Here is a 23,677-nt window from a genome sequence, read left to right as displayed (position 1 = left end):
TACTCAGGAGACTGAGGTGGGAGGATCACTTGAACCCGGGAGGCGGAGGTTGCAGTGAGCTGAGATCACGCTCACTGCTCTCCAGACTGGGCGATGAAGTGAGACCTTGTCTTAAAAAACAAACAAGTGGTATTTCTAGTTCTAGATCCTTGAGGAATTGCCACATTGTTTTCCACAATGGTTGAACTAGATTACAGTCCCACTAACAGTGTAAAAGTGTTCCTATTTCTCCACATCCTCTCCAGCACCTGTTGTTTCCTGACTTTTACAAACCTGCATGTTGTGCACAAGTACCCTAGAACTTAAAGTATAATTTTAAAAAAACCTCCTAAAATACTTTATTATAGATGTTTTCTTTGAATAATCATAATGATGAAGATAACTAAAATTTGTAGAGTATCTCTAATAGTTGCAGGTTCCTTAAATACATTACCTTTTAGGAAATTTTATATCTTTCTTTATGCAGCCCAAAAAGCTGAGGAACAAAAGATCAAATTCAAACACTGATAATGCTCAGGTTATTTTAGGAGGTAGTTCTAACACTTTTTCCGCCAAACAAACTAAACAAGCAGTTTCACAATTTTAAACCATCAATAAAGTGAATGTTTGACACCTTTTCTAGTACAAAAGCATTTCAACATTCATTTGTGGAGATTTCTGAAGTAGAGAACTCTCCCTCAATTACCCAGATGTAAGGATATTCAGGTTTGAGTTTTAGAAATATACACTCTTTTTGGTATTTTCTCTTGTGGATCTTGATAACCATACATCAATAATTTGGTTGCATAGGAAAGATAGGATCCTGAGCAGAAAAAGACTGCAACTGCTATGTAGACCTAAGCAATAACATACATTCAAAGTAAACCGGGGAGGCAGGTCAGTGTTCGGGTTTGTGTCAGTTTCAGAAGGACAGGATGTATTAATATGGGGAGGGGGAGAAAACATTTCCCTCTCCTCCTCACACTGTAGTTTGAGTGGACCCATCTGGCTGGGTAGGTGAAATGGAAGGAAACTTTTGCCAGTGCAAAGGGAGATAATGATAATGGAAATATTAAACTTCTGAAAGGGAATGTGTATTATCCTTGATGTTATAAAAGGAGACAGAAAATGAATAAAATGATCAATAGCTAATTGGTAAACATTTCTCAGCAAACAGTACAAGTCAATGAAGTGAAAATGACCAGGATATTTTTCCTTCATATTGATTTTTGCTATTTAGCATTAGCTGAAATTAGCCTCCATTACTTTCATTTCTACTTTCAAGGTTCTGGGGGACATTTTAGGTGATTTCAGCATCCCTTTTCCCATGATGTGCTAGAGCCACCATGAAGGATGAAAACAAAACTCACGTAGGTCCAGTGGTGAATGAATCACCAGAGATACTTTGCTGCAGTCACCTTACTTGGTCTGTGCTCTGAAAGTTTTTTTTTTATCATTGGAGTTACTGTAATATAACCCACATTCATGGTGACCACCACCAATTGTGATGATCTTAAAATGGTGGTGATAACTGTAGGTTATCTTGTGACAATCTTAAAGACTCTTGAAATGACTTGTGAGAGTCTTGATTCTCATGGTCATCTGGGTGGGATGGGAAGGTTGCTACAAGAGGCATTTGTATGATAGCCAAAAGTGATATTTGGCAATGGTACCAGATGATTGATTTTTACAGAATCAACGGGATGAAACTATATATACTACATGTCTTACTGAGCTGAGTTCCCTGCAAGTAGGAGGGAGTCACCTCTGGGTGAATAAAAATCCATTCTTGTTCGGCTCTGATAAATAGTGTCTTTGTTCTCTGATATTTTTTGTTAGCTTTCCATCAAGGAGGAAAGGTCTGTCTACTTTACAAATAGAAGCAAAACCATCATACAATTATTCTCATTTAGCAATTATTGAGCATTAATTGAAAGTTGGCATGCTGGAAAACTCACATCCTGGGAGAGAATTATTATTTTAGAGTGCCACAGATACTGTGTAATGTACATAACATATTTGAAGCAGCAATTTATTAAAAGTTACAATGTTTTCCCTAGAGAATGGATTAGCTATTCACCATTAGGACCAGGTCCAATATTTATGAAATGTTCACAAATGATTAATTATGTTTCATTTACAAATAGACTCTAATGGGAGACATTTTTATTGCAAGTGCTATTTTAATGAATTGTCTGTCTTTATGAATTCATGTCCAAGACTGAAATAATTCCTTTTTGCTCCCTTACCTCGACCTTACACTTGAGCCTGCCACTGCTTATCATGTGTTTCCTATTTCTTCTATTCTGCTCATGTGATCATTCCCTCAATAGCCTGAACTAGAAAACCTCGGACATATGTGTGACTCTCACTCTCCTCACACCCCATTTCCAATCAGTCACCATGTTTAAGTGGTTCCTTGTTGCCTACAGAATAAAAGTCAGCTCTCCTTAACCTGATATATGGATATATTCACAGCCTGGGCACCATAATGTCCCAGTTTTCCATTCCCCACCAAGTAGGCTATACTAGCTCCTACTATGAGATGCCCTTCCCGCTCTTTTTTCCTTCAAAAGCCAGCTCAAGTGTTGTCTTCTTCCTTTAACTTTCCAGATGTTTTTCCTCCCTTACCCCTAGGCAGAATCAGTAACTTCCTCATTTATTCTCTTATAGAAGTGTATGTATACTTCTCAGTTGTCTTTATTCATCTGTGCATCTAACTCATGCATAAGACTGTAAGCTTTTTGTAGTCTCACTCTTTTATTTTCTATGTATACCATGTTTACTTAGCACATAATAAGGCCTTATTGAAGGGTGCTTGGCTGAGTTGAAAATCCTATTAAAAGAAGAAACAAATCAAAGTTATGCCTCAGTGGATATTTCATGTGAACACCACTTCGTGATTGGTAATGGAGATAAAGTGGATGTATGTGAAGAAGAAAGTCTGGTGGCAGTTCACTTGGTGGTTCAAATAGAATAGTTATAGAGACATAGCAGTTTAGAGCAGGAAGGTAAATCAGAGACGACCTTCATACAAATAACTTACTTTCATTACGTTATGCTCTCTCTTCTCTTCACCCTGCTCTTGCCATTTTCTATGCTAGTTTCCTAAGAAAAGCACTATTACAGTCCCTAGACTAGAGTAAATACATAATAAATATATCTTGTATAAATTAATGAATGAATGAACAAATGAAATGATTCCCCCTCTTGCATTTTACAGATAAGAAAACAGACTCAGAAGCCAGGTGTGGTGGCTCATGCCTGTAATCCCAGTGCTTTGGGAGGCCGAGGTGGGAGGATCACGAGGTCAGGAGATCGAGACCATCCTGGCTAACATGGTCAAATGCTGTCTCTACTAAAAATACAAACGATTAGCCAGGTGTGGTGGTGGGCGCCTGTAGTCCCAGATACTCAGTAGGCTGAAGAAGGAGAATGGTGTGAACCTGGAAGGCGGAGCTTGCAGTGAGCCAAAATCACGACACTGCACTCCGGCCTGGGAGACTGATCGAGAATCCATCTCAAAAATGAGCAAACAACACCACCACCAAAACAAAAAACAAAACAAAAAAAAAACAAAAACAAACAAACAAACAAAAAAACCAGACTCAGAGATGCAAAGAACAGGAAAGCAGAAACCATTCCTTTTCCAAACTGCCACCATATTCTCTACATTGAACTAAGTGCTTTTACCCCATTTATGCAACTTTATCGTATCAGGAAAATTATACAACTATTAAGTTACAAGAAGAACTTACTTGAATACTTGAAGCTTAAAACCAGTGACCTATGATCACACAAATAGGTGGTATCTCTGTTTTTCTTATGTAGTGTTTATTGTATAGTATTTCCTCTGCCACCTGCTGGCATGGTATTCATGGACAGTAATAGTATTGATGATTGGTTTGAAACTCAGAAAATCTCTACTTTCCCTATCTGTGTTGTTTAGATGGTAGCAAGTGACTAAATACAGGGAGCTGTAATCTAGTGGTAAGAATACTACACATGAAGGCTGAAAACCAGGGCTCATTTCGTAGTCCTGTGATCTCGTCTTGAACAAACCTTTATCATTTTGGAAACTCAGGTTTCTCATTTATACAGCATAGTATATACTACCAATTTTGTAGAGTTATCTGATGAACAGATGAATAATGACTATGAAAACATAGTTTATCCACATAAAATTAAGGTAATTTTTTAAAGCTTACGTGAGAATGAGAAAATGTGTATAAAAGGGCTTCCTCAGCTATACATTCACGTTCTTGCATTTCCTTTGTTACTGATTTGCAATTTCAGTGTACCACAGCCTTAATTTGTATAAACAGATAAAAGGATGATAAATAAGCACTTTCTCACTAATGTGGCTTGTATACAGTATAGCATGTTTAAATGAAATTCTGCTTCTAATTCTTCTGAACACAATTAAACATAACAGTAATACAGAAATAATAGTTAAAATGACATTTATTCTTGTCATGAGCTTCCATTCTCATAAGAAAATCAAAACAATCCAAGAAAAGAGAAAATATGAAAATTAACATCATTGCACAGACAGTAGCAACTCTTTGATGAGAAAAAAAGCCATTGGCAGCTTGTTTTAACAGTAATTGAAAATATGACTTTTCAAATGTTCTGCATTAGCTGCAGCTCTAATGTATATATTTACAAATGAATCTGATAATGTAATTTGCATTTCTTAGTTTTATAAATCGTCTCCTTTACCTCAAACAAGGTACAGAATGTGTCATTTGCTTCTTGTTGATAACATCATCTCTGCTCTTTAATGTTAATATTACCCCATGATCCACTATCAATATTTGTTATATTCTATTGCTTTCCATCTTTAAGAAAATGTTTTATTAAAACTAAATCAACCAAAATAAGAGAAATTATGATGTATTTTTCAGTATAGCTTTAAAAATCTCTGAATAGCATACAGTGGAGAGCCCTGGGGTACTAGGGATGACTAGGACCTTAGAAGTGATCTAGTTCTGACCCTCATCTTAGAGTTCAGAAAATGAGGCTATAAATGGCTGAAAAGAAGATATGCTAGTTTTCAAAGGACAAAAACAAGGAAAGTGCTCCAGGCTATATTTGAGCTCTCTTCTCACTACACTAAATCAGAAAATAATCAATTTTAACACATACAACTTAATTCTCTATCCAAATGATATCAGAGAAAAAGGAAGCCTTGCTCAACACTTCTATGTTAACTCTTCAGATGTGGATGCTGATGGACTGTTGATATGTATCTGGGAGAAAACCAAATAAATTGGATGATAGGAGATCTCAATAGCCTGGAACAATTGGCTATATCTAACAAAAGAGAATTTAACTGCGATAGACACAAAGTCAGCACTTACAGTACAAAAACTAATGGCAAAAGTACATGAAGTGGGACATGTGGTTTAACAGCAGAACATAATTTCTTTTCAGAAGTTGCTGTTTTTAAAGAACTGAAAGTTATATAAGTTTACTCCTGTACTCTTCCCCAAGTCAACTCAAGTCTACTTAACATAATAGAAGTATGTACAGAACAACAAAGGTGCTAAGTCTAGTCTATACTCTCCACCTGGATTCTCAGTATAGATATATAGACACTGACAAATTGGGTCATGCAGAAGGGAAAGACCAGAGTGTTAAGTGACTCAGACCCAAGCACTTCAGGAAAGGTTAAAGGAATTGGATCTGTCTCTCTGCAGAAGAGAAGGACTATATTTGTTGTCTGGGAAAAATGGGCATGAGAGAAACATGTACTTTGTAATAAACAAGGCTGACTGAGTGGAAAGAATTTAAGGTACAGAGGGCATGAGTCTGAGTATTGGTGACATTGTTAACCAGCTGTGTGACCTTGAGAAAAATCACTAAGAAACTGCATCTCAGGTTCCTGAGCTGCATTATGAGAACAGGAATATCTACGCTGCAAGAGCCTTGTGAAAATTAAATTAAACAACATATATAAAATAGCTATAGAATATGGTATGCAGTTAATAGTCAACCAAGGGCCGGGCGTGGTGGCTCATGCCTGTAATCCCAGCACTTTGGGAGGCCGAGGCAGGCAGATCACCTGAGGTCAGAAGTTCGAAATCAACCTGGCCAACATGGTAAAACCCTGTCTCTACTAAAAAAATAATAATGATGATAGCTGGCTGTGATGGTGGGCGCCTGCAATCCCAGCTTCCCGGGAAGCTAAGGCAGGAGAATAGCTTGAACCTTTGAGGCAGAAGTTGCAATGAGCTGAGATTGTGCCACTGCACTCCAGCCTGGGCAACAGAGAGAGACTCCATCTCAAAGAAGAAGAAGAAAAAAAAAGTCAACCAACATTGACCTTTCCACCCACTTGTCAGGGAGAGTTATTAGTGATTTTTATTAGATAAGTATCTTATAGAAGGGTTGTATAGGCAGATATGAGAAGGTTAGGCATCTGAGATCCTTGCCAATGCAGCAAGATATATTTATATGTTGACCAACAACATTTGTTGAACTTTATTCCCATAAGGATTATTATTTAAAATAGTGGATGCCTTACAAGTTATATTGCCTTATAAAGCTGCAAGAAAATTTCAGAAATACATAGATTAAAACAGTGCTTATCTACTTACCTGTAAAGTGCAGAAAGGGGCCTCTTGTTTCCAGGTTTTGGTCTGTATGGTTTGGGCTCTCCTGCCATGTTGATATCTGAAAGCATAAAATAAAACAGTACTGATTAAGAAAATATAAAACCATTTGAGAAAAGTAAATCATGGATTTTTATTTTTCTTTTTACTATTTATTCATGCAAATATTGTACACCATTGATTCATTCAACATATATTTATTGAGCATTTACTCTGTGTCAGGCACTGTTTGGGATATGTCGTGCACAAAACAGATTATATCTCTGCCCTTGTGGAACTTACATTTTACTGGGGGAAGATAGAAACAAACATAATAAATAAAAACTATATACCATATTAGAAAACAATGAGTACTATAAACAATCAAAATGTTGAGCAAAGTGAGGAGAAGCAATAATGCTTTTCTTTTTTCCCTAACAGACAGGGTCTTGCTCTGTCGCCCAGCCTGGAGTGCAGTGGTGCAATCATTGCCCACTGTAACCTTGAACTCCTGGTCTCAAACAATCCTCCTTTCTCTGCCTCTGAAATAGCTAGGACTACAGGCATGTGCCACTATGCCTGGCTAATTTTTAAAATATTCTGTAGAGATGAGGTCTGACTAGGAGGCCCAGGCTGTCTCAAACTTCGGGCCTCAGGCAATTCTCCTGCCTTAGTCTCCCAAAGAGTTGGGATTACAGGCGTGAGCCAGTGTGATTGGCCAGAAATGCTTCATGAAACAAAAAGAGAATGAAATATCCCTCTGATTTTCATTTTTCTCTAAGAATTTTTTTGTATGCATAAACATTTGTATGAAATAGAGTTCTGTCCATAGGAGGACTTATTAAATTTCTCATGATATATTTTCCATTTATATAGAAAAGGAAGCTAGAAGGATTTGATCATCAATCATACCAGGTTTACTAAAGGAACAACAAAATGCACTCAGCAACTGGAATATGGAGTTATTGAATTCCAAGGTGGTCAAAAGGAGAAGAGAGCACATACTTTGCCTTCATAAACTGAAAATATTATTGTCTCTGAGATAGACAAAAAGAGGTTTAAGTATGTGACAAAACAGTCTATGCATACAATTGACCAACCTCAATCTTAAGGAAATATGTAAAACTGTTAAGAAATTGGAAAGTTGGGAGGAGAAGGTTTGGAAAGTAATATAAATAACTAGATTGGATAAAGTTAAAATTTCCAAATGATGATAGAAAGGGAAATCTAAAGGAGATGTGCTTCAAGAAATGACGGATATTATTTTGACAAAAAAGAAAGGGAAAACTTCTATTTCTTGCACAGTGGACTAAATACAATGAGCTATCCACCACTGAAAACAACCAAAAATTCTGGATAAAATATAAATGTATCCTTTTAAAGAATGCAACATAAAACTAGCAAGAAAGTAAGGGATTTTGAAGAACATCTCACACCTGAGTGGAAACAGGAAATCAAACGGAAAAAGAACACTGCACCTGGCTTGTTCCTTAAAGATATTTGCTGCAGCCAGAATGCAAGTTTTAGTTTTCACCTCCTTGTGGTTCAGCAGGGACAGGTCACTATGCCCAGGTTAAAAAATATGAGAAATATAATCATCTGATTCAACATAAGTGACAAATATGTGACAAAATCCTTAGCAACTAGGAAGAGAAGAATATTTCCTTTCTTAACAAAGAAGATCTACAAAAATCTATATTAAACATTATACCTAATAGTGAGACACTGGGCACATTTGCTTTAAGATCAGATAATTTAAAAGGACACCCGGTATATTAAACTGTATATAATATTATACTAGATGTCCTAGTCAGTGCAGTAAGACAGGAAATCAATTTTAGAAATGAGAGAGAAGAAATAAAACTGTCATTAATTGCTGATGATACGTGGGTTCATATAAAAAAATTGTAAGGTGTCTGCAGATGATTACAATTAATAAGAGAGTTTAATAAGTTTATTGAATGCAAAGCCAGTATACAAAATTCAATTCTATATCTCTATACAACAATCATATGTTTAAAATATAGTCAAGTGTATTATTTATATATTATAAAAGACAAAGTACTAAGGTGTAAATCTATCACAACACTTGAAAGACCTTAATGGAAATATAAAACTGTATTGAAAAATTTTACAGTAACCTTACATAAACAGAAAAATTAGTAGACTCAATACAATAAATATGTCAGTTCTCTTCAAGATAATTATGGATTCCATGTAATTCCAATAAAATCCCCAGTATTTTGTATGTATATGCCTGAAGCTTGAGAAGCTGATTCTGAATTTATAGAATAGAACAAAGGCCAAACATAGCCATGATACACTTGGAAAAAAGGTATGAAGTTGACAAAGTTGCCCTATCAATATTTATTTTAAATCTGTGGTACTTAAGGCTGTAGCATTGGTACAAAGATAGGAAAGGGGCCAATGAACATGAAATACACACATGTATATATGACAAAACTGTACATGCATACAGTTGACATATATAAACACATGGAGCCGACACAGCAGATCAGTGAGGGAAAAACTGATTCTTAAATCAATAATGCTGGAATGATCCACATGAACAAATATGAAATTGAATATCTACTTACACCATACCAAAAACAATCAATTACTGTTGCCTAAATATGAAAGGAAAAAATATAAAATGTTTAGGAAGCAATAAAATAGAATATATTTTTGAGCTAAGAGTATGGGAGGATAATCTTAAACCAGACATAAAAAATCACTAACCTTAATATATAAAATTGATAAATTTTGCTTCATTAAAATTAAGAATTTTTGGTTATCAAAAGCCACATAAAGATAGTGAAAAGGACCATAAACTTGACAAAGGATTTGTTTCTAGAATATGTAAGAAACTCAGGCATATCATAGGAAAGAGAGTCAAAACACCAAATAGAAAATTAATCAAAAACCTAGTAAAGGCACTTTACACAAGAGAAAACATGAATGGTGAATAAACACATGAAAAAATGCTTAACCTCATAGTTGTGGGAAATGCAAATTAAAACACCATGAGATACAAATAAAACCCATTGAATTTACAGTTTACAAAGCCTGGTAATATCAAATGTTGGCATTTCTGAGCAACTAGAATGTGTGTAGAATGCAGATATAAATGTATATTGGTAAAAACTATTTTGAAAAATAATTCAGCAGTTTCTAATAAACTTAAAATGTTCAAACTCTGTGATCCAGGAAGTACACACTTAAATCTTTTACACATGTGTACCATATGATATACACAAGTGTGTTCACTGTAGTACATTGGAATTGAAAAGATTCCTGGAAAAAAACACAAATATCCATTGTATTTTTAATAGGATAAACAAATGGTAGCATATCTACCTAAAGGAATACTATACAACAGTAGGGAAATGACAGAGAGAGAGAGAGAAAATGAATTAGAGCCAAAGGAAATATTGATACATTGATAACCTCAGAAACCTAACACTGAACAAAAATAATGCCCTGGAAAAATACTGACAGTATGAATTCTTTTATGTAAATTAAATTGCAAAATTGAATGATATATTGTATAAAAATAAAAATACATGGGATAAAACTAGAAAAGAAAAGCTTCTACACAGCAAACAAAACAGCCAGCAGAGTGAACAGACAACCCATAGAGTGGGAGAAAATCTTCACAATTTATACATCTGACAAAGGACTAAAGTCCAGAATCTACAAAGGACTCAAACAAATTAGCAAGAAAAAACCAAATAATCACATAAAAAAGTGGGCTAAGCATATGAATAAACAATTCTCAAAAGAAGATATACAAATGGCCAACAAACATTTGAAAAAATGCTCAACATCACTAATAATCAGGGAAATGCAAATCAAAACCACAGTGCGATACTACCTTACCCCCACAAGAATGGCCATAATAAAAAAATTAAAAAATAATAGATGTTAGCATGACTGTGGTAAAAAGGGAACACTTCTACACTGCTGGGGGAATGTAAACTAGTATAACTACTACAGAAGATTCCATAAGGAACTAAAAATTGAACTACCATTTGATCCAGCAACCCCACTACTGGGCATCTACCCAGAGGAAAAGAAGTCATTATTTGAAAAAGATGCATATTTATAGCAGCACGATTAATATTTATAGCAGCACAATTCACAATTGCAGTCATTATTTGAAAAAGATGCATATTTATAACAGCACATGCATATTTATAGCAGCACAATTCACAATTGCAAAAATATGGAACGAGTCCAAAGGCCCATCAGTCAACAAGTGGATAAAGAAATTGTGATGTGTGTGTGTATACACAAACACACACACACACATATATATACACTATATACTCAGAATATACTATATATATGGAATACTACTCAGGCATAAAATGGGACAAATTATTTTGCAGCAATCTGGATGGAACTGGAGGCTGTAATTCTAAGTAAAGCAACTCAGGAATAGAAAACCAAACATCGTATGCTCTCACTCACAAGTGGGAGCTAAGCTACGGGGATGCGAAGGCATAACAATGATACAATGGACTTTGGGGACTTGGAGGAAAAGGTGGGAGGGGGTGAAGGGTACAAGACTACAAACTGGGTTTAGTGTATACTGCTCGGGTCATGGGTGCATCAAATTCTCACAAATTACCACTAAAGAACTTATGTAACCAGATACCACCAGTTCCCCAAAACCTATGGAAATAAAAAATTTTCTTAAAAAAGAAGGCAGAGATAAACAAGGAATTCAGGATGAAAGTTACCTCTAAAGGGTAGAAAAAGTGTGGGACTTGGAAATGACACTCAGAAGACATTCAAGTTAATAGCAAGGTACTATTTCTATTTCTAAATTGGGTGGTAAGAGCATGGCTTTAAATTATAGCATTATTCCTCATAACTTACTTATTTTATTCTGTATGTAATTTATAACTAATAAAGAATTTAATAAGAATGAAAATTGTAAATTATGTGTTGATAAGTATTCACATCAGAGAAAATAGTTGTTTTTTTTTTTCCCCTCTGAGACGGAGTCTCACTCTGTTGCCCATGGTTCACTGCAACTTCCGCCTCCTGGGTTCAAGTGATTCTCCTGCCTCAGCCTCCCAAGTAGCTGGAATTGCAGGCACCTGTCACCCTGCTCGACTAATTTTTGCATTTTTAGCAGAGATGGGGTTTCACCATGTTGGCCAGGCTGGTCTCCAACTCCTGACCTCAAGTGATCCACCCGCCTCGGCCTCCCAAAGTGCTGGGATTACAGAGGCATGAGCCACCATGCTGGGCTAGAGACATTAGGTTTTAGTGAACAAGTGGTTTTAGCAGATTGTGAGCTGGTATATTTAAGATAAGAGAACATGTTGTGGGTGGATTATTGGGTGTGAGAAGATCATTAGAAACCCCAATTAGAGCTTCAAACCTGATCTGAGTGGGATATAATTTAGGGTACTGAGTAGACGAAAGACCTAAGAATCAATCATGAAGACAGTGACTCTTGTATGACTTGGAATAAGGCACAGTCAAGATTAAGACTGTCTGAATGTTTTAGATGTGACACAGTTGTAACAAAAAAAGCATGTAAAATAAAAAGAGATTTCTACAAGGTTTTTAAGCTCTATAATGATGGTAGAAGGCACACGCCCAAGAAAATATCAACAGACATCTTTTATATATTTCTAGCTTAGACTTAATGACATAAAATTAACATGTAAAATTATTCTCATCAATGAAAAGCTTGAGACTTAAGTCTATTGACAAAATATTATCTTGTTTTTTAAAATAATATACTGTCAGTGATTCTGAAAACACACTTAGGAGCTTGACAGCATATTCATATGATGAAAAACCTTTCATGAAATGTTGTTAAACTCAGTATTTCCACACATTAACCTCCTTTCAAAGGTATTAAAAATGCTGAAGAAAATACTTTGTCACTTGTATACAATGAAGCATGTGCAAATGCAGAATTTTCTTTTGGATGTATGGAAATTTATGTTTAAATACAGATGGTCACCGAGGTATGACAGTTTGACTTAACGATTTTTGAGTTTTTAAAAGGTAGGAAAGCAATTTGTATTCTGCAGAAACTATACTTCTCTCGCTTTACTGGGCAGTGGAAGTGAGCCATAGCACCTAGTCGGCCATGCATTTTCAATTTATAGTGTTTTGAACTTGCCAAGGGTTTATTGGGATGTAGCCCCGTCCTAAGTGAAGGATATCTGTATGCATATTTACATATTTTGCAGTGCTATATTGTTTATCATCTAAAACCTGGTTTTAGTAGACAGAAGGGTGAAAGGGGCAGAAAGTATTCCATGGAGGAGGGTACAGTGGGCAAAGAACTCAGGTAATCATACTGAACATAAGCTTTGCCAAGATTCAAATGAACGAGCAGTCCCTTTGTATTGAACTTTTATAAATACAAGATCTAACTGGGTATTCAGGACAATCCAGCTTTCTTGGAAGCCAAGGTTTAGGTTCTCAGGCCTCAAGAGCTGTTGGCCTTGAAGGGACCAGACACACAGTATGGCATCCTAGCAGTAACTCTGTGGTCACCAAACACAGAGAGGCCTCCTGAGCTTTCGTTCCCTGATTATCCTGGCACTGTGTAAGTTACTCATAAAGTAGAGTAAATGGAAGAATGACCAAGGTTCCATTTTCTTCACTCTCGTAAGCTACGGGCTTTGTAGTAAAACATTGAGATACAAAAAGTAAGATGTTATTTATTTGTTTTCTGGATTTACAAACAGATTTATACAAAATATCAATGTTCAGAGCTCTTAAATTGTTTTCAAGAAATGATGTGGGTTTAACCACTCCCAATAAATGCTTTTGGCATATTTCAAAAAGCCTAGTTAAATCTGTAGTCATTGTGCAGAAGTACCTTTACAGACGCCTATATAGTAGGCTGGTCCACCTTGTTATCTGGCTATTAGAATTATATTCTTCTGAGTGAGGACTGATAAAACCAAACAGGCACCATTTAAATGAATTCTTTTGATAAGGCTTATTTATGTTTGGGTGCACTACACACCACATCTGTGTGGAGGACCTAGCTACCCTCACTCCATTCCAGCCATGGGGATAAAGCAGAAGAGACCTAGCCACAGGTTAAGAGAACTCTACCTGTAGCTAGTTGATGCCTGGCACGCCCCCACTTGAAGGGAGAAGGGCCATTTGCATTTTGCCATGATTCTCTGTAAACAGAGAATAGACCCATCTCTATTCTGAAGTTTCAATATTTCAAGTTAGCATGAAAAATGTATAAAAAAGTAAAATTTGCTCCAAAATTATCCTTCTGATATTAAACCTCAGGTTCAAACAATTGAAAAATATCCTGTTGGACTACTAACTCTATCTTTTTCACAGTAAGTGAATTAAAAATGTATTAACTGCTCTCAAAAATTTAGCCAATTTTCGTTTCTTCTTTATTTTAAAACTGAATAAGCAATACCATGATACCATGACAGAAATAACTATAAAGTTATGGAACTGAAAAAAGTCAACGAGCTGAAACTATTCTAACTTGAGGCAAATGAGATGAAGCAAATGGAGACAGATGCTATTCCGTAGTGTCATCCACCAAAATACTAACCAGCCACGTAAATATGTTTATTTTGTAAGCATACTATTACAGATGATCGCAATGGCTTTCTAATATTTCATGTTTTTGAATCTTGGGAAGATACTTTCAATTCTGCACCCACATAGATGTGACTCTCCCTCCTCGCACCTACTTTATTACACCATCTCCATGACACTGAGTATGGGTGCCCTTTGACTTTGGACTTCTAAAGGGCAGTCATAATTTCATTCAACTTCTTATGACCTTCAGCACCCCGCACATTGTTGTTTAGGCAATAGATACTCAGTAAGTCTATTGTTAATTAAATTTATACAGACCAAAAGGGATAACTTTGTTTGGGCTCCAGTGAGTCTAACCAAACATATTTTGCCAACACATTTTCTAAAGTGTTGTTTATCAGAACAATGTTTTGGGAGTTTTTCTTTTTCTTTCTTTTTTTGAGACAGTCTTGCTCTGTCACCCAGGCTGGAGTGCAGTGGTGTAATCTCAGCTCACTGCAACCTCTGCCTCCCGGGTTCAAGCGATTCTTCTGCCACTGCCTCCCGAGTAGCTGGGACTACAGGCGTGTGCCACCACACCTGGCTAATTTTTTGTATTTTTTTTTTTTTCCAGTAGAGATGGGGTTTCACCATGTTAGCCAGGATGGTCTTGATCTCCTGACCTCGTGATCCACCCACCTTGGCCTCCCAAAGTGGTGGGATTACAGGCGTGAGCCACCGTGCCCGGCCGGGAGATATTATTAGGTATTGTGAAACAAATGTATCACAGTAAAACTGTTAGTAAAAAATGTTACATTATATCCTTTTCTTGGCTATTTACACTTAACAAATAAAACTGCAAAAAAAGACTCACTTGTATTTAACTCAAATGTTCTTACATATACATGAATTTAGGATATTTTGGATAATAAATCTATTAGCATCCATCAAATCAGAGCTCCTCCAGGATACTGCTTTATGAGATACCCTGACATATTTAGCAAAATATTGTATATTTATTTATTTGCCATGGATTCAACTTGGAGTACCCTCATTTTAAAAGTTAATGTAGTCTTTTAAGTTAAGTATAATTTACACTGCTACAATAAACTGATACTTGGAACTTACTCTACCACTAGCAGTCCCTGCTGCCTCTGTCACTTTTCAGAGATATTTAACTTTGATATGGAAATGATATCTAATTTATAATATAATAGGACATCCAAACTATCAATAGTATCTTCTAAATGTGGAAAAGTCTAAAAGAAACATTTTTCTGAAATAATTAGTTAAAAGACAAATCTTTATTCTTTGAGTTTTTTTTTTTTTTCTTTTTTTCTTCCTCACCCAGGTTTAAATAGAAGTCTAAATAATTCCGTCATGGCATGCAGACTGCCAGGAAAAGCCATTCCGAATCTTTTATTGTTCACATTTAGAAGATTTAGGAATACACTGCTGTTCCATTGACTAAAAATTCAGGAGACAAAACAGTCTGTTATGTTTGACAAGTGAATGGACATAACCATACATTACCCAAGTATAAGCACCATACCACCAAAAAGTGTTTTGGTAGTTATTATTACTTGAGATCCTCAGAACAACTCTGTGAAATAAGCACAGCAAGAGCCATTCTTCCCACTTCATATATATAGGTGTTTGAGATACTGAGAAATTAAATGGCTTTCCTATCTGTACTGTTAGTTCAGTTCACTATAACCACCTTTCCTATTGAGCAAAACCCATGCGCCAAGCATTGTACTGGCAAAAGAGGTGATACCCTGCCCTAGCAGCAGACAGGACTGTCTGAGAGTTAACAGTAGATTGAACTGCAGCTGCACCAGACTCCCAGTCTAGAACTTTCCCCAATACCTCTCCTTGTTCTTCACAAGATTTTGAATGTCGCACTTTCTATGCCACTCAAACCCAGTTTGGCTGTGGAAAGCAGCCTGTAAAGCAATGCACTCTGCGTCCCAGGAGCTCTGGCATCACGGGGGAGGATGAATGATTAAAGAGTGCTGTAGGGAGATCTGTCTGGCAGCAGAGAAGAAAATTCAACTCCCAACTGTGCTGCCTGCAATTTCCTGGCCAGGTGGGTTCACAGCCCTGTGGTTTACAAGAGCTACTTTTACTCTGAGGAAACAAAACAAAACAAAACAAAAAACCCCCCACAAATGTACCAGACTTGCAAATGCAAGTACAGCCCACCCTGGGCTCTAAACTATGAACATTTGAAGCATTTGGAGCCAAAAAATCTGAGATTGGAGCCAATTTTCTACAAAAGTAAATAGCTTTCTAATGTTGTTTTTCTCTTCACAGAATCAAAGCTAGTTTTAACACTTGAAGTATGTCCTTAATAGTATGTTAAAATATTCAGTGTTATAAGAATGAAACTGTAGTCTAATTTTACTGGGCAGTCACTGAATTGTGACCACTTTAATGAGCCTTTGGACCTAGTTTCATAAATTAGTTCTGACACAGCACTATGGCACGTTGGCCTCTGGTTATTAGAATGCTAATGTAGAGATCACTGGTTGGCCAGATTCCCATTTGTTACCAGAAAATTCTCCATGCTCCCAGACTGTGTCTGCAAGGGCAAATCAAAGTGGAAACTTGAACTTCTTACTAGTTATTTGGTAAGCTTGATCATTGTATGTGAGTTATTTAGATTCAGACTTTTTTCTCCCTAACAGAAATTGAAGTGAAAAAAAAAAGTACATATATATTGAATGCCCTTCTATATTTATTGTATATCATTCAAAGGTTATATTACGAAGAAAATTAAAATGTCAGGGAGTATTCATTTTCATCGATCAAATAATTATTTGAACATACAACGCATGACCGGTACCAGGCTAAAGATGGGGTAAACAAACATGAACGTTTTTGTGCACTCAAGGATATTACAGAGAAAGGCAAACCTACCTCTAACTATAGAAAATGTAATAAGCATCATAATAAAGATGTAGCCTTCACACTTTGGGAACATGGCAGCACACTGAGAACTATCAGTGAGAACATCATCAGGGTTCGTTCTTGGTATATGAGGTGGTTTCTTCCTGAGACACGGATTCTAATGTTGGACGTTTTATGGAACCACATCTACCAGGAAACTCGGCAAATGCCTCCGCTCTATCAGTTGAGTCATAGAGATCTGTCCCTGTTCTTTTGTTTGTTTGTTCTATTAGCTAATTGTCAAAACACCTTTGATTTGCCTTGACACATAAGTGGCCATGAAACTTGATGAATCCTTGTGACTTTGGTGCATGCTTCATCTATGTCTAGTCTAAACATTTTAGCTGAGCACACAAGCACATTTCATACAGGATACAAAGCAAACACCAAATGATAATGCAGTTATTTAACAAGTTTGTATTTTCTTAATTCCTAAAGCTTATAATTTGGATTAAAAAAAATTATTTTGTGTCTTCTGTTATCTTGAATAAGTTTTCTGAAAAAGTGTTTTCTATATTCCATGAACATCTTTCTCCTACAAAAGTTAAAAATGAAGGAGGCATATTTCATTAAGAGATAAAGCCTATAGAAATCCAATGAATAGAACAAAATCCAGACAAGTGTTCACCAGTAGCCTCCTGAATATGTTTAGAACTTTGCTTAACAGTTTGACATATACTCAGTGATAATTGACATCAACAGTGAATACAACTGTTATGATAATCAAGACTAAAAATCACATGGTGAAAAAACTCAGCTACATATTCATGATTAGTGAACAGACTTAGCACTATTAATTTCATTGCATCCCAAGAGTTTATTTAGTTTCATACCTGAGGACAAAACATTCCTTAAATAATATTCTGTTGGTAAAATTCAACCAACAGAAAGTTGGGATCATCAGTGTCCTTGAGAACTCTGAGGTTTTACCTCAGTTGAAGCAAAGGAGACCCCAAGATTTTGGTATTTCTTTTCTTTGGTCCCTCACTTTTCTCACTTCTCTCTTTTCATACACGTATATATGGACTTAATTTTCTTAGGTCCTTTTTGTGACGACTTTGTATTCCACATTTAAAAAATCAAGGCTACTGTATGAGGTATTTTATAATTCATAACTATAATGAACGGCAGAGCTAATGTTAGGAAGCCAAATGTGTTTCATGTGGAGAGAAGTATACAACCCTAGAATATAACACATTTAACTTAAATCCTTTCCTTCAATTATATCTTAAATACTTTATTGTTTTAAGATGTTTTGAAAAGAGAATACTAGGAATTCTGAGCAGAAGAATAAAGCTTTCAGGAAAGACATTTGAAAAATGCTTCTCTAAGCTTTAGAATGGAATAATGCTATATTAATGCACTGATGATAATAATGGTTGGTAACATTTGTACATCATTTCATAGTTGAGCAAATTTTCACACACATTTAGAAAAATCTGACAATGAACTTGTGGTGTGGGTCTCATTATTGATTCCCATTTATAGATATTGAAGGTCAGAAAGTCTTATTCACATAAGGTAATGCAGCAAATAATTAGTGATGCCAGGACCCTGAGTTCAGCTCTCACTCCAAATATCATATTCTGTAGATAAAGCTGACTTTTTTATTTAAAAAATCCATTGCTTATGGCAAGGCCTATATAATTTGTTGAGAAATTCCCAAATATTTAGTAATTTTATTTTCAAAAAGATTCTTTTCATAAAGTCTCTAGGAGCATATATAAAGTAAAAAGCCATTGAATTAAATGTGATTCTTAAGAATTCTATAAGGAAGCAAAACTTCAAAGAGCTCTTTTGACTGAGAATGCATACCTGAAAGAGCGAGGAATCAAGGAATTACAAAAGATCTAAGATCCTTCACCAAAGACAGGAGAGAAATGGGATATCTGATATTTAATAACAAAGCCAAGCTAATACAAAAATAAGAACACAAAACATCCAGTGAAATAAAAATTCTTCTAGCTGTTGTGTAAGCAACAGTGTTTGGAGGATTTTGGAAGTGCGCCATCTGTATCTTTCCTCTTTCCATCCCACTGCATTCCCTCTCTTGCCCTTCATGTCTCATATCCTGCTACTGCCCCTTTATTCCTCTCTAACTATTCTGGTCTATTTGCTGCATCTCACACATGCCTGGTGTGTCACTGCCCTTCCCTGTAGCAGCTTCTTCTTCCCTGGCCTGCTCTCCCCATAGATAATGCATGGCTAACTCCCTAAATTCCTCCAAATCTTTGCTCGTGTCACCTTCCCACCTATTTAATATTGCAAACTGTCATCTCCCTACTACTCTTTACACTCATAAGCCCCATTACCCTTCTTGAATGTTTGTTTTCCAAAGGATTTATAACTCCTAAAACACGATGCTATTTTAAAATTTATTAGTAAGTTGTATACTACTGGACCCCCTCCCGTGTTTGCTTGTTTTGCTCAAAAATATATTCAATGAACCTAGAACAATACTTGACTCATAGATGGAGCTTAGTGTTTGTTAAATATGGGAATGAGTGAATCAATGAATTAATGAGTGTATTATCTGAGCTTCTGTGACTCAACATTGCTGTGGAAGGTAAAAAGTGGACTCATGAACAAGGTTATAGTTAGGATGATCTTGCAATTTAGTATCTATGTGGTCACTTTAGAGTAAAAGGGAGCATTGAAATTATTAAAATTATGTAATTTTAAAATTTTAATTAATTCATCAGATGATATAATTATCACTGGTTCTATAGGTTCCATAAATTCTTTTAATAAACATATTTAGGCTAAAGGGTAATTAAAACAAATTTAGGTTGACGATCTGAATATTAAATATAAATGAACTGAATAATTTTCCAGACATTTTGCTTAGGTTTTTTGACTTATCTATCATATCCTAGTCACTTATATTTTTCTGTAAAATTAATTTTTCTGTATTATTTCTAATTTTTCATAAAATTTTAAAGGTCTTCAAAGTTGCATTTTCTCATTAATAGTTTTGACACTGTTCACTATTTTCCAATGACTTTGCTTTGTAAGTTTTACATTTTTAATTGAGAAAATACTTCCTCTTACAGGTGCTGAGGAAAATAAGCTCAGAGCCAATTATGATAAATGGAAAAGATTCCCTATTCTATTTTTGTAGTGGAATATGTAAATATTTTAGCCCCAATATTTTTATAAGTGCGGTCTTTTTACCTCCATTCACAGAGTACTTTTCTTTAACATATTTTATATGATTAAACCTGTCAAAAATGTTTTAATTTTATTCTGAATGTCTCAGCAAATGTAGATGTCATGCAGTTACAGGCATTCTCAATTTAATTCTATTCTGGTACAGAAGATAACTATCTAATTATAAATAGAAGCTCCATTAAAACCTTTTCCTTCAAACTGAGATATTTCAGAGCCTAATAATTGGCATTCAAATTAAATCTTGTATTCCTTTAGATCTCTCAATGTTTATTTACTCCCTTCTTTGCTTTTATAAGAACAAATTTGTCTTTTCATTCATGAGATTTAATAACTGAAATTCTTTACAAACTTAAAAATCTGAATTTTGCTTAACATTTCGATTAGAGATTTCCAACTAATTTCTAATAAAACATAACCAAAATGTAAATAATTTACATGGTAAATGTAAACATTTCTAAAACCCAACTGTGATAGGTAGTAAAGAGACAGATTCTGTGGAAATATGCTGATATTTTTTTATCTCAATATCAGATTATCACCAAAATTTTTGTATTTCTGTTTCATGATTGTGTATACATAAAATATGTATAAAATGTGATACTCATATCTCAGCTTGCTTAAATTGGTAGAATGTCACAGCTGTTTGGATGCAACAATAAATTATTTGTATAACATAACCAACTTCAAGTACATTTCTGTTCTATAGGTCTCCTAATCTACAAAGAACATTATTTTTACCACCATGCTCTGTTCCACCCAAATTTGTATTCATATAAACATGGAAAATAAATCTAATTTTATCTTCAATGTTGAATTTTAAACTAAATTTACAGTATCATTCACAGATAACAATCAATTTTATAATTTTTAATTTTATAGTTAGTAACAATGAGAAGTTTCAATTTGAAAAGGAATATCTAAGGGTACATGGATAAATTAGCTTGGGGCTTGTTTATGAATAAAATATTAAAAGACTTTTGGCATAATTATTGTGTCTAGGAATGGCCTATAAGATAGGCAAGTGGGGCAATATGTGATTCCTCAAAAAGGAGTCTTGATGTCTAGGATAGGTACCTGCCTCAAAGAGCTGAGACATATAAATCACTGGTGGAGGGTCTAGACTGTGTTTTCAAAATGATATTGTTTATCAGTAACCTCAAGAATTAGAAGAAAAAGATCAGATCACAGATATGTAACAGTATCAATAGCAGTCATTTTATAAAACAGTACATTTTGGACAACAAAGAAGATCAAATCAATTTCTGAATTATAAATGAATCTGTACAATACCTGTGCAACATCAATATAATTTCCCTCATTTTATAAGTAAGAAAACCTTAGGCAAGAGAAATGAGTAAACTGCTTAAGGCCACATGGCAGTATTCTAGTAAAACTCAGATTGTAACAAATTCTTTCTGACACCAGTCGTATATATTTCTTAAACTAAACCCCATTACTTTCTCCTACTTTAGGGTAGAAATTTTATCCTACTTAATCTGGGCAACCATAGATGACTGAGCAAGAGAAAGGTGTTGATGTTCATCCCTATTGAATACTGAATAACTAGTGCAGGCAGTTTGTTACCTGGGTTAGTGATTCACTAGACTTCAATAAATATTCTGAAAGGACTGGACCTTGAGTGTGTGCATTTCAGCAGGTGGATGATTCTAGGTACATTATTTAACAGTTACTGATTACTGTGGAGGTTTAAAAAATATATCCACGAATTATTTGACAACTGTAGTAGACAGAATAACAGCCCCCCAAAGATGTCAACATTCTAATTTCTGGGACATGTAAATATGTTACATTACAAAGTAAAGGGAAATTAAATTGACTTTAAAATAGGGAGATTTCCCTGGATAATCTGGGTACATTCAAATGTAATCAGAAGTCTCTTTACACTTGGAAGAGGAAGGAAGAAGAGGAGGTCATAGTGGCATGATATGAGACTCAACCCATCGTTGTTGGGTTTGCATATGGAACAAGGGGCCAAAAGCAAAGGAATACAGGAGGCTGCGAGCAATTGGGAAAGACAAGAAAATGAATTATTCCCTGGAGACTTCAGAAAGGAATATAGCCCTACTAATACCTTTATATTGGACTTCTGATCTACAGAACTGTATGATACTAAATTTGAGTCTTTAAAGTTACTATATTTGTGGTAATTTGTTGCAGCAGCAATAGAAAATTCATACAATAGCCTTCCTTCAAGAAGTAGAACTTAACTATTTCCACTTAAGTGTGGATTGGACTTAGTGATTCTCTTTTATGAATTGAATATGACAGAAAATGTGATGTCACTTCCTAGATTAGTTCATCAAAAGATTGTGTCTTTCATCTTGGGTGCACTTGTGTTTACCCTTCGTTTTCTCTCCCTACCTGAGGGAGCTGGTTGTCATGTCATCAGGCACCCTGTGGGAAGGCCATGGGGCAAAGAACCAGGGCCTGCCAGCAACCACATAGGTGAACTTAGAATAATCCTCCCCCACCTAAACCTTTACATGACTGTAGCCCCAACCAACAACTTAATGGCAGCCTTAGGAGAGACTCTAAACCAAAAGCTTTCAGGTAAACTACTCTAACGTTCCTGACCCACAGAAATAGTGAAATAATAAATATTTGTTGTTTTTGGCTATGATATTTTGGGATAACTTGTTATGTAGCAACAGATAACTCATGCAATTACTCTAAGGTTTTATTTACCTACCCAAAGAAGGAAAATAGCAAGAAAAAGAAAAAGTACTAATCAGGTATTACTCCTTTCCACCAAATAAACTCTGATGTGAATGTGCAAACTCCATTGGAAAGCTATGAGAAAACTACCCAATATTTTTTTGCATAAGAATGCACACTTACAGAAGCTGACATTTCTATACCTTTAATCAGCTTTTATTTAGATTCCAAATGGAATAAAACCTCAGTGTTGAGAAAAGTCTTCTTAAAACACACTGTTACTAAGAACACATTCATCAATTTTTACACATATTTTAATGGATCAGAACTGTCAAAACTACTTGGAAATCAACAAAGGCAATTAACCTCTAGTTTTTCTCTCTGTTGTTTCTTCTCTTATATTTTGCTTTTTCCTAGAAGTCTATACTTAATGGAACAAAGCATGCCAGAAACTCAGATTAATTAATAGGTTTTTTACTTTGCCATACAGAAATATTCTCTAAATTTTTAAAGCTTAATGACTTCTAACCTAACATATATATTCATTAAAGAAAGAAAATAACGATTCAATCTAAGATACTTTTGGATTGAATATGATTATTGCAATAAAGCATCTTTTACCTCCTTTCTGCGTTTGTTTTGTCTAACCAAATATATGTACTAGCCAACCTATATTACATGGCAGGTAGCCCAGTTCCATCTCCATCCCTCTTTTTAATTCTACTTACATTTAGATTACAAATTCAATACTCACAACTTCTTTT

General features: G+C 35.2%; 1 protein-coding gene across 19 annotated transcripts in view; it reads right to left on the bottom strand.

The window, feature by feature from the left end:
• Window positions 1-23,677, bottom strand: part of RALYL (RALY RNA binding protein like) — a 737,315-nt gene that overhangs the window by 137,168 nt on the left and 576,470 nt on the right. For all 19 annotated transcript variants that reach the window (XM_038000334.2, XM_073018172.1, XM_073018179.1 and 16 more), the window contains one exon: window positions 6,582-6,657. In XM_038000334.2, the coding sequence (XP_037856262.1) occupies window positions 6,582-6,657 (76 nt within the window). The remainder of the gene's footprint in view (window positions 1-6,581; window positions 6,658-23,677) is intronic.

The sequence above is a fragment of the Chlorocebus sabaeus genome, chromosome 8 (assembly GCF_047675955.1).
Source record: "Chlorocebus sabaeus isolate Y175 chromosome 8, mChlSab1.0.hap1, whole genome shotgun sequence".
Taxonomy (NCBI): domain Eukaryota; kingdom Metazoa; phylum Chordata; class Mammalia; order Primates; family Cercopithecidae; genus Chlorocebus; species Chlorocebus sabaeus.
This window is presented reverse-complemented; position numbering and strand designations above follow the sequence as displayed.